At 42.1% G+C, this 12,390-nt stretch overlaps 1 protein-coding gene across 1 annotated transcript; it reads left to right on the top strand.

Annotated features, from left to right (window-relative positions):
• The first annotated feature begins 354 nt into the window (after nt 1–354).
• Nucleotides 355–11,341, top strand: COMTD1 (catechol-O-methyltransferase domain containing 1). Its single transcript, XM_042818643.1, has 7 exons — nt 355–472; nt 1,343–1,476; nt 2,455–2,560; nt 3,343–3,461; nt 3,737–3,791; nt 5,294–5,427; nt 6,153–11,341. The coding sequence occupies exons 1-7, from the start codon at nt 391–393 to the stop codon at nt 6,303–6,305; spliced, it is 783 nt and encodes a 260-aa protein (XP_042674577.1). The 5' UTR covers nt 355–390; the 3' UTR covers nt 6,306–11,341.
• Nucleotides 11,342–12,390: the final 1,049 nt, after the last annotated feature.

Here is a 12,390-nt window from a genome sequence, read left to right as displayed (position 1 = left end):
CACTATGGGTGTTGAGGAAAGAGAAGGCACACCTCCAGGACTGGTGGAGGGAGGACATTTCTGCCAGGAGCTCCTCCGCCGCAGTGCTGCCAGCCTACACGCCACCAGGACACGCTTTGAAACGAAGAAGCAGCAGTGAGATGCGATGCTCACAGAAAGCAGGTCGCAGCCCTTTCTCCACAGATAGTCCAGCAGACACACGTTTCCCTCGAGGGAAGACACAGCATCCCTCAACTTCCCGCTCTCGCGCCGCACGTGGCACGAATGCGATACAGGAAGCACGGAGGAGGCGGACCCGGGCCGCCCCGCATCAAGCGGCAGACAGCTCCGCCCCACCTCGCTCCGCCGTGCCGCACCGAGCCGCTCGCAGCCGCTTTTCCGCGCCCCGAGATGCCGTTCTTCAGCGTGCCCAAGGAGGTGGCCGTCGGCACGGCCATGCTCGGGGTCGCCTTCGCGACGGGGCTGCTGGCAGGTAAGCGGCGCGCTCTCTCTTCCTGCTGGGCCGCAGCAACAAGCGGAGCCGGAGCCCGAGCCGCGCCCTGCAGCCCGGCTGGAGAGATGGGAGCCGAAGTCCTCTCCAAAGCGGCCCGCTGCCTGCCCCGCGACACCGGCCGGGCAGGAGCGCCGTGCGCTGCGCTGCGGGCGGCAGATGCTCCCGTCCCCGGGGGCTCGCGGAGCTGAGCGGCCGCGTCCCGCGTGACACAGACCGCGACGGGCGGCGGAAGCCGTGGGGCGAAAGCGCTCCTTGGCGGCGTTCCGCCAGCAGGAGGCGGGAGGGCTGAAGTTGGGTTCGATAGAAGCGCGGAGCCTGGGGAGAGGCATCAGCTGACAGCCCCAGAGCCCGACGGCTGTCATCTGCAGAACGAGGGCCCCAGGCTAAGGAAACGGCGCTGGCGCTGCCGTGCGAAGGCCATCCGATGTGTCCTGCCCCGGTCACGTTTCTCTCCCTGCGCTTGCCCCAGGTCTTGCAACACTTGTCCCATTGTAGCCCCATGAAATTACGTGTCCTGTAGGGTCAGGCTGCCCGGGGGCCTTCACCTCCAGCTGCTGAACATCTAACCATCTCATGCCCAATCCTTTTCCGTTCAGTCTTTGCAGCCTTGAGCTGTACAGTTCAGAGGTGTATACATATATATTTATATGTGTATATATACATATATGAAGTCCACTGAGCTGCCCAGCTGCATCGCATCTCTATTATTCACAGCAGTTTTCAGAGCAAAGCGCTGTAACTTCGGTGTTTTTTTTCTTTAAGCAGCCTATAGCAGACAATTGCAAAACATCATTATTGGAGCTCCAAGTTATCTTATTTTTTTATTATTATTATTTTATTTTATTGTAGGTAAAAGATATCCATCCCTATTGTTTGGGACATCCAAACCACACAGGAGTATTATTGGGAAAAGCAGCCCTCTGTGGCAATATATACTGGATCATTCCTTGAGGGAGCATCCGATTCTCAAGAAGCTGCGCCTGGTCGGTATTTTGTCTCCCAGCATAGTTTTTTCATTTGATAGTATTGCTTTACATTTTCAACATGCCGTCTTATCCGTGTGTTTGGACCTCACTTGCCTTTACCACGTGACTTCTAGAAGTTAATTTTAGTTGACATATAAGGAAACTCTATCTGAGAGAGCTGGTTGCCCCCAGCCTGCTCCACAGCTCAGAACAAGTGCCTCCTGCTTCACAGCTTGGTCTGACCAAATCAGATGTAATGTTCCCATACAAAAGCAATTAAATATTATATACTGGGGCTGGTTGGTTCAAGTGGGACCCAAGAGAAGAAAGGAAATTGTAGGAAAGGAAATTGAAATTCCTTTCCACTGAACTGCTATGGCATAGCTGCTTCTCCTGCTGTCCCTTCCACAATGCCTGGGTCCCTCCTACCCTGACTCCTCCAGCTCTGTGCTGTGCAGCCAGAGCTACACAGACCAACCTTCAGAAACAGGCTTGGACCTGATAGTTTAAAAGTGGAAGAACCAACCAACCAAAAAGAACAAAACTAACACAAAATCCACATCCTACATGTCTTGGAGGTTTAAGAGCAGCAAAGCTTGTTATTAAGAAAATAAATAAAAAATACCCACTTGTGTATATGTGTTGAAATAAAGGACATTTACGGTCAATACTCCACTAAGGTTCTTCACCATTTACATTTCTGAGTTTGCTACAGCGATGGGGTAACTTTGGGGCACATCTCTGCTTTGAATAACCAGTCAGTGTGTATGACCTCCCACCATCCACCTTAGTTATTGTTAAATTCAAAACAATTTCTATCTCATAAATGGAGCACCATACCATCTAAAATGAGAAAAATAAGAGTATATATTTTCTCTAGCTTGGAGGTGTTGGGTTTTCTCGTTTGTTTCCCCCTCCCACCCCCCCCTTTTAGGATATTGGTTTGGGTTCTTTTTGTTTGTTTGTTTGATGTATTAATTTCTTTCCCCTTTTTAGCTCACTGCAGAATATCCCTGGGGCAGAATGATGGTGTCCTGTGACCAGGCTCAGCTGATGGCAAATTTAATCAAGCTCATTAAAGCCAAGAAAGTTATTGAAGTAGGTAAGAGTGTCACTTTGTCTTCTCTGTAGTAAAATCTCCTGGCTGTGCTTGTCCAAATCCAAACATGTTTACATAAGATAACGTTATCAGGTACAATTAAGGTACTGCATCTTTGTGTCAGCTTTAAGGCGGACAAGCTACAGTGTGAAAAGCAGCATTTGATTTGCACATACTTGCCACTTGCATTTGGTATTTTTGTCATCAGCATGTGTGTCTCAACAACTCAGAGGCAACCTGAAATATTAGGCTAACGGGTCACTTGGGTCTGCAGTGTTGGCCAGCAATTTGCTGCAGAAGTCCAACATCCAATTCATTTCCATTAACACGCCCATGTTAGAAGGATCTCCCAAAGCTGAGCAGCCAGGTACAGGTCCCACCACCTCTACCCTTGTCATCTCTTACGAAGCCCTCATATTTTGTTCCTGGGTCGATCCAGTCCCTTTGGCTCAGGATTGAGCTCCACTTTTGAATAAGTGGGTGATCCTCAGATATAGGACTAATTTTGCCTAGCATGTCCAGGAAACCTTTAAGGGGAAGAAATAAAGAGGCACAACACAATTCTTTGCTACGAGATGGATTAAAATAATCTTCCTAACTCCCATAATGTTAAAATTGAGTGGAAAGCCTTTTGAGTCTAGTAGCAAATTGCCATCCTTGATTCTAATGTTGCTGTGTTTTCTTTGTTTTTTAATGCTTATTATTCCTTAAAGGAGCATTCTATTTCACTATTTATCAGTTTTGCAGAACATTATAATTGTTTATGGCTTTTGTGATTTTCCTAGGAGTTCTCACAGGATATAATGCCTTGAGTATGGCACTTGCCCTACCAGATAATGGCAGAGTTATTGCTTGTGACATAAATGAAGATTATGCCAAAATTGGAAAGCCACTGTGGAAAGAAGTAAGTAGCATCTTAACTATTACATGTTTGGGACATTTGTTTTGCATGACCAGGAATTTTGGTATCTTAGACTTGTACATTCACACACAAGCATTCGTATTGTTATAACAAGGGTTGCTACAGCTTATTTTGAGAAGACAAATAATCACTTTCTTTCTAGAAATCCTAGAAATAATAGGAAAAGATATCTGAACACCAATCACTCCCTCATTGCAAGATACGAAGAGGTTATTTCTTGAAAACTTTCATAATCTCTGTGTTCTTTTTCACCCTAGGCAGGAGTAGATCATAAAATTGACCTACGGATTAAGCCAGCTACTCAAACACTTGGTAAGTAACCTGAAATATGCTTTCTTTCCTTCCTTAAAAACCAAAGACAAATACAATGCTGATGAAATCCAAGGAATACAGTATTGGATCTGATAACTTTGTTAATAGTGAAATTGATATTCTTATCTGAAGAATTCCTTAAAAAATTAAAAAAAAAAAAAAAAAAAAAAAAAAAAACAACAACCAACCACAAAACAAAACACAACTTTACAAGTTTACAGTTTTGGTATGTGTTATCAGAGAGGTGAAAATGCTTATCCTGTGTAGCAAGCTACGCTGGTCACTCAGTTGTCCTGTCCATTGCCTTGTTTAATCTGTGAAGTATTATTATCAGCTGCTTCTGGAAAAGCTGATTAAAACAGATTAATTAGACAAAGCCCAATTTTTCTTATCCAGTGTCCATTCTAAGTAAGTGTAACTCTGTTGTAGAGAGGAGGAGTCTTCTGAAAGAGCTGCAGAGAAAAAAGAAAATACAGAAGTCAAGATAAAACTTAAGGTGTAGTAGTTGGTTTGGGTTCAAAGAAGTTGAGACTTAGGATGCAGTAAAACTACGCAGGGCCATTAGAATAGCAGTGGCTTTTTTCAGTCAATAAAAGAAGATGTAGAGCAAAGGGAATAATAAATATACTGAAATGCAATAAAATTGTTAGGAATGCAGGAGGTATTAGCAGAATATAGAAGGATTCTAGCAGGGTTGTTTGATGATCCATAGACCCATCCATCACCTTGTATTACTTCCAAATTCATTCTTCTTTTCTGAAGAGGAAAATACTAGCAATCTGCCAGGATGCACAGTCCTTGAAGTCTGATGGACAGCTTTGTCTAGGCAATGCTTCAGAGAAAAAATTTCTTATGACAGAGGATGAGGGTGGGAGAGCAGAAAGGGAGCGAATCTTAGGAAGACAGCATCAGCCCCTTTGAAACAGCAGTTTTGAATTTTCAAGAAGACAATTTATAAGAACTTAAATCTAAGTTCCACTTGCCCTGGCCCAGAGAGGAATTACTTATAGCTGTCTTTTACTGTGCTGATGATTTTTGACAGGGTTTGTTCATGACCTGCATCGTGGCACTTGGTCATCAATTAGAAATTATCATACAGGACCTGCTCCTAAATGAGAGAAAAACACTAATCCACTCCAGAACACAGTTCTTTATCAGCTCAAAACACAACTAGAGGTGTGGAACACATCCAGTTTCAGACTGCTTTGCTTACTTCTGCTGCACCATTCAGCAGCCCCAGCTGTATCCTGTGGGTTTTCATAACTGCTCCTTGAACTTCTGCCACATTGGCAGCACTCAGTGACCCGGTGTTTTACGACATACATCTTAACCAGATTGGTTTCTATGTGGTAAGCATTACTGGTAATTAGCTGTGGAGGAATAGGCTGCCTGGTCAAAGCACCAAACACATTATTTAATGAGAACATCGACAGATATGGATTACTTCCTCCCTTGACACAGCATTAACCGAGGCATAACGGCTCACTTTGTTGCCCATCTAGATGAGCTGTTGGCTGGTGGAGAAGCAGAAACCTTTGACTTTGCTTTCATTGACGCGGATAAAGAAACCTACAATGAGTACTATGAAAAATGTTTGCGCCTCATAAGGAAAGGGGGAATAATAGCTATTGATAATGTAAGTACTGTGGCTGTAGTGGTAGTAGCATAGGGAGTTAATGCTTTCCCCTCTGGGAAGGGAAAATAAAGTCACAGTGGGACTCTAATAACTTGATTTCTCACCTGCATCTCTATTGAGAGTTGCAACATCTTTGTTCCATATAATACAAAGGAGGCTTCAAAATTCAACAAAAACTATCAAAGTAAGCTTTATGCAACACTATATTTAGAACTTCTTGCGCCCATAAGTAAGAAGTAGTTGTTAAATTTATGTCAGTACTTAAATAGCCTGAGATGAAAGGTTTATTCGTTACAGCTAATGCTCTGTATTAGTTTGTTTTGTCTTGTAGTGTTTTCTACTATTTACACAAGAAGTAAGGTATTATTTGTAATCAGTAACTACTTATAAGTTATAAATTAAGGACTTTTACTAGTAACAAAAAGAATGATGGTAAACTTCAGAGACCTTCAGGTTTACGGTGTCAGCCGGATAGGGGCTTTTAGAAATACATTTGTCATACTTTTTGTTTGTTCTGGCTTCTGATCTGCAGTAGAAGTATGGTTACCCAATTCTGCAGACTCCCAGTCCCACTTTATTATGACAACTCTGTGATGGAAAACATTAGCAATCTGAAATAAGATATCAATTCCTAGAAAACACACGTAATCTTTTCTAGAACTTCCACTCTAGTCCAGGGAACTTACTGGAACAAATGAGGTGCGTAACATTGCTTTTTTCAATAGGTTCTTCGGTGTGGAATGGTGCTAAAACCAAGAAAGGATGACTTGGCTACACAGAGCATCCACCAGCTCAATGAGAAGCTTGTTAGAGATGCACGAGTCAATATCAGCATGATCCCAATGGGGGATGGAGTGACATTAGTGTTCAAGTTGTAAATGGAGGTGTCCCAGCACATGGGAAACAGCAAGCATCAGATCACCAGCAGAAATGTAGCCAGAATGCTGTCAAAAATGATTATTTAACCCACACCTCCACAGCACAGCGCGGCTTGGGAAAGTAGACTTCAGAATCATCAAGACTCTAAGGGCAGCTAAGTTGAGGAGAATGATTTGCTTGGCAATATAGTGTGGCTACTTATTTTAATTATTTTAATTATAATAAAGGAAGCATATTAGAAAATTACCTTTTTAAAACAGTGATTGAAAAAAAATAAATGAATTTGTGTAGAATGACTGACTTCCAACTACGTCAGTACAACAAAGAGATTTTCTGTCCTGAAAGAGGGTACTGAGTCTGAGACAAAAGGAGGGTAAGGACACAGGGAATTAAAACATGGAAATATTAAGTAATTGAGGCAAGACCATGGAGAAAACCAAAATCACCCTCTGAAACAAATCTTAACCACTAGAATATTCTTCCCTTATGTTTTCACTGATTAGAAGGGACATTAATTGCACCTTCTACTGATGAGGGGTAAGTCCTGAATTCGGACAGGAAGAAGGGGTTTAAGTAGCAGCTAGATAAAGCACCAGTTAAGCTGAGAGAAAATAAAAACTGCTGATACAACTCAGCACAAATTTGCATTAACTAAGAGCAAAAAGGTCACACTTTTTAATAACTAAGAAGGACAAAGCAAAAAGTCTTGTATGTTACTAGGAGATCAGAGAAAAAAAAAAATCCATTTTCTGGTTGCCTTATTGCTGTTCATTTTGTTGGGTTATTTCTGTGAAAGTCATAACAAGATGGATGAAGAAGTGGTTAAGATACGTTTTAGTGACACAGTTTTGAGGACTGGAGAGGAGGGCAAACACTAGAGTGTGAACTTGGAACTCACATACCATTAGTCTCTAAAAGCAGTGTCAAACTGATTATTTTTGAGCTATTTAGTACTTCTCTACATACTAAGAATCCATGCAGGTAAGAGTGTTCATCATACTGTTTCCGTGGGTTCCCATCTGTTGGGAACATCTGTCTCAAACTAAAAGAGTGAATCTGTCAGTTTCACTGGGACTTCACACATCCTGCATGTTTCTAAGAACTGGGCCAATAAAATCCCCCTTTTTTTTCCCCAGTTACCGTCACTGGCTTAAACACCTTGATTTTTTAACGACAGTGGAAATAAACAGAAGGTCAAGGGGTCATTGTCCATGAAAGCTCTAGAGGACACTATTTAATTGAAAAAGTCCAAATGAGAATTTATGTTGGTGACTCATTTTTGTGTGATAAGACTAAGTAAAAATTACACACCTTCTGGAGAAGACTACATTCTCTTGTTATTAAGATAATTGCTAGGTGCTACGAAGCACCAACAACCATGGATTCCTTCAAGATAAATGGGTAACTGAACTCTTTATTTTTATTTTTATTTTTTTTTAAGGCAGAAAAAATGGCACATGTAGCTGACATTCACAGCACTTGGAGACTGAGTTTTCTGCACCACCGGACAGCAGGCAATGGTAGTTGAACTCAGGAACCTTGCTCTTAATAGCAGAATAACGAGTCCTGTTGTCAAAAGGAAAAGAAGCAGAGTTTAATGTTAAAAGTTATAACAGGGAAAGAAAAAAATTGTGCTAGGATTCTTGAACCAGAAATTAAAAATTGCTGGTAATTATTGAAGGATACTGTGTTCCTACTGCTGCAGTGGGAAAGTTGTGAGGAAAGGAAGTGGTGCCTGCTGTGTCAGAGCAAGGAGATCTCTGTTCTATTTCCATCTCTTCCAGTTAAAACCCTGATTCAGCACAGCACGTCAGGATGTACTTAAGTACTTTACTGAAATGAGGGCTAGCTGCTGTGATGTAAAATCCATGGGAGAAGGCCAGGACAAGGTGTGTACGGCCCTTGCATGAGGTTTTAAATAGGGCATAAAGCTTGCACAATTTATTTCTCAGGGTATAGTTTTACCCTTAGAGCTGCCAACCTCTTTGTGCCTCAGTGTTCTTATCTATATGAAAGAAATAACACCTTAGTGAAGTCTTAATGATGTAATGGCTTTCAGATGGAGAGGCTAAAGAAATATACAAGGTCATCATGTTTTCATGCAAAGCTTCTGGCTGTGTTCCACATTACAATCTTACTTAAGTGGATAACAAAAAAGGTAAGGGTTACAAACAATACTTATACACTTGAACTGGCTACATACTCTTCATGTTTTGGTCCCAAAGGGCTGTGTACCATCCTGACTGGGTTTCCAAACCAAGCTAACAGCTGCCAAACATTGCTCTGCAATGGCACAAAGTCCACTTTCTTTGAAGTTCTGTAAGACTGAAGGCTCTGCCCTAGCAAATAGGATGGAAACAAACCAACCCACTCATACCTTACCCTCAGCAGCGTCCAAGACTATATTTAATTCCTGCTAGAGATCATAGCATTGTTTGTAACATCTCCATCAGGAGACTGAAACCAAACTGGCTGTACCCATCTGGTGAGCTCACCACATAAGGCAGGCAGTGGGAAAGAAAAGTGGTACCTGGTTTTACAGGGAAAGCATAGATAATAGATGAGAGATTAAATAGATAAAGGTCCCTGAAGGACTTGGATCATCTGAGCTCTTTCAAAAGCAGGTTTTAATAGATTATCTCTGCTGAAAGGCAGAAGGATTCTGTTCTTCAGAACACCAACATTAAGTGTTTCAGGGATGCGCAGGCAAGTTTCACTGACAATCTACTGACAATCTGAAAAGGCAGATACACCTAATAATGTATTTGTCATATAAGAACATTGAACAGACAATTCTATTTTACTCAGTATGAAGGCAAACTGAAATGAACTAGAGCTTACAAAGTTCAGTAAGTGAAGCAGCTCATCACTGTTTCATCACTTTTGGATGCTGCTTCGTGGAAGTCAGACTACACCACACATACAACTACACAATAAAAGTGAGCACAAAGCATTTAAAGATACCGATTTCTTGTATAGGAGAACAGGTTTTGTTACTGATAGATTATTCTAAGCAGGAGGATGAGACAGAAAGTGAAGTATGATTTCAAATCTTATGGAATTATTCTTTGCATCTACAGTAGTGTGGATCTGCTGCAAAGGTAGCTACAAGCTGCTAAGAATACATGCCCTGATCTAAAAGTTATGGCCTTTCCTAAACTTGCAACAGTCAGTGGATGACTATCACAGACTGTAGTTAATAGCAAAATCCAGGTTATCTTCTCAGTGAAGCAGATCTAAAGAGTCAGAAAGTTTCTGAGAAGAAATGGTCAAATAACACTTCAGCAAGACTCAAAAACAGTTTTTGACTTAATGAACTCCTCCTGCTCCTTGAATGGTGGGAACTGGCAAAGTCCCCATCACCTCGGCTAGCATAAGACTGATTTTGTTCAGATGGCACTGTTAAATGCCAGTCTGAATCTGCATGCAGCGGGGCTACCACATCGCCTCTGCTATGGACTCAGCTCCATTTCAAATATGCAGAGTGTACTGCAAGCATTTAATCAGACCTGTCTCTATCCTGATCATGTAATTACCATTAGAAAGAATAGCAATGTGTCCCTAAACTATAGATTGATGAGCCATCTGTAAGCTGAAACAAAGAGCAGAAGGAAGCTTAATTGAATCAAATATTTAGAATACATTACACTTTATCTTGTAGTTACTCAGAAGCTGGCCTTCTCTTCAAGCTCCTGCCCTGCGTGTCTGGAATTCATCACTACTAACTGCATTTAATCCTTCAACCTTACTGTAAAGTGACTGCTGATAATGTATAATTATGGTTTAATTCAAGTGGTGAACCAGCTTTGGGGAATCTGTGGGGACCACGGGAATTTAGGCTTTCATTAGGTGGTGAGAACAGACCACACGACAACACAGCATGAGTCTTTGTCTCTCTCTAATGGCGAGATCATGTATGGAAGCTTACAGGTCTGAACCTGATTCCCAGCATCACACCTGTTGCTCACACAGTGTAGGCTCACCGTTTTCCAAACTAAAGACTTGCAAAGCGGAATTAGAATCTTTTAGTAACTGCAACTCCAATAAGCAGCCAACATTCACTCAGCATAAAGCAGCGCATGGCAACACTGCTGACCTCTTCCACTATATCCAGAGGGAAGACAGCAGGATCCTGGAGTTACCTGCAGCTTGGGAAGCACTCAGGACTGAGCTGTTGAAGTGCTTTTAGTCTGTTCAAGTTTAACTACATTACACATGGTCAGCAATTCCTGTGAACTGCTTCTTGAAGACAATTGGTGTGCTTCTTGTGATAAAGCCCTTAAGATATACAGAAAGGAACATGACTAAGCTTCATCCAAGTCCTCTCCTTTGACACACGAGCAGCTCCCCAGCCGCTCAGGAGCAAGGACCTGGCACGTACCACATCTCAGGCCCTGCAGCCTTGCTGATGCTCAGCACAGCAGCAGTTGAACCTTGCAGCTGCAGCATGGCCGTGCTGAACAGCTCCAGATGTTCTTCCTCATGAGGGATGTGCCATCTCATTTAAGGAGCCTCTGAGCTCCCCGCATATGGATTCTGGACTGATTACCAGGTGTTTTCCATCAGTTTTTATTTTACTACTCCTTTCATTTCCACTTCAGCAGCACCACTTTCTTATGCTTCCCAGAATCAACATGTGAAAAGCCATAAGTGCAACCAGAGCGGCCTTCCAAGCAGGGATTTCTGACCGGATACCAAGCAAGAAGTACTGGGCAGGGAGCAACCAAGCTCACTGCTGCAGGTTCTGCCCCATGTTTGCTCCAGGTTCAAGGGCTTGCCTCAGAATAAAGCATTACCCCTGCCTAAATCTAATCACGCACAAATTGGTCTCATGCATTTGCAACTACTCATGGCTTAAGTCACCTGGTTTATAATAATAATTTTAAAGGCAATGTTTTGGAAAAGGAAATGAACAAACATAAAACCTTTAAAAGAGGGAAATTAATGTGGGATTTCAGACAAGTTATTTGTCATCCTTTCTGCCTCTGTGCAACACTGTAGGGATAAGCACATAACTAGCTGCTTTAATATTTATTCCTATTATAGGAAAAGTAAACATTGCTGATAAGTCACCGCTTTCCAGGATTAGATTTCATATTTTAGAGACTGCTTTAAATTAATGCAGAAGCAAACATCATCTTTTCTTCTTATTCATATATTTCCCTAATGAGTTCCAAGCAAATTGTGCCTACTTATATTTTATGATTTTAAATAATTAAAACATTTTATGGAGGCAACTAAAATTCTCCCCAGAGTTAGCAGAAAGATTATTGATTGAACAGATCTCAAGCTACAAGGAAAAAATTATTATTTAGTTTAAAGGCTCATAATTTTATCCTAGTATTCAGCCTACTGAAAAACCAAGGGATTGTGCATTTTTACAGCAACCTTTTGAGTTATGCTGGGGTAGGGACACCGGGTTTGTTAGTAAACTGAAAGCAGTAACTTTCTGACACTGTGAAATTATATTTGCAAATGAGTTAATGAGTGTTATTACTACTGGCACAAGTAAATACAATACCCAGCTACTGCATGCATGTAGAGCACATGGGATGAAACCAAGTTGTACATTCAAAGTACCCCGAATTCAAATCCCCCCAGATCCAAAACATTGACAGAAGAGTCTGCTTTCCAGGGGAGAAGGGGCTTACAAAACACCCAGTGTCAGCACGGCACTGCCACAGGAGTCACTGATACAAAGAATCACAGAATCCCAGGGATCAGAAAGGCCACCTGGAGACATCTAGTCCAACTCCTCTGCTAAAGCAACAGGTTGCACTGGAGAGGAACTTGGCAGGTTTTGACTGCTTTCAGGAAGGGAGAGCCCACAACCTCTCCAAGCACCTACACCTGGTGCTCTGGAACAGTCCTCAAAGTAAAGGAGTTTGTCCTCATGTTCAGATGGAACTTTCTGCATTCCTGTTTGTTGCCACTGTTACGTCACTGGACACCACTGTAAAGAGCCTGACTTCATCCTCTTGACACTCTCTCTTCAGATATTTAGAATCATAGAATCATTAAGGTTGGAAACTAAGACCATCTAGTCCAACATCAACACATCACAATACAGCCAGGTCCCTCAGT

Source organism: Centrocercus urophasianus, unplaced genomic scaffold, assembly GCF_019232065.1.
Source record: "Centrocercus urophasianus isolate 14NV4802_14NV808 unplaced genomic scaffold, USGS_Curo_1.0 seq_17, whole genome shotgun sequence".
NCBI classification, from domain to species: Eukaryota; Metazoa; Chordata; class Aves; order Galliformes; family Phasianidae; genus Centrocercus; species Centrocercus urophasianus.
The sequence above is the reverse complement of the archived record's forward strand: the minus strand, read 5'-3'. Positions and strand labels throughout refer to the sequence as shown.

What these genes read in the sequence shown, in the direction of transcription:
- COMTD1 (XM_042818643.1), top strand. Translation starts at nt 391, where the DNA reads ATGCCGTTCTTCAGCGTGCCCAAGGAGGTGGCCGTCGGCACGGCCATG. An exon ending in TTCTCAAGAAGCTGCGCCTG is followed by an intron (nt 1,477 to 2,454) that starts GTCGGTATTTTG and finishes TCCCCTTTTTAG; the next exon opens with CTCACTGCAGAATATCCCTG. An exon ending in GAATAATAGCTATTGATAAT is followed by an intron (nt 5,428 to 6,152) that starts GTAAGTACTGTG and finishes TTTTTTCAATAG; the next exon opens with GTTCTTCGGTGTGGAATGGT.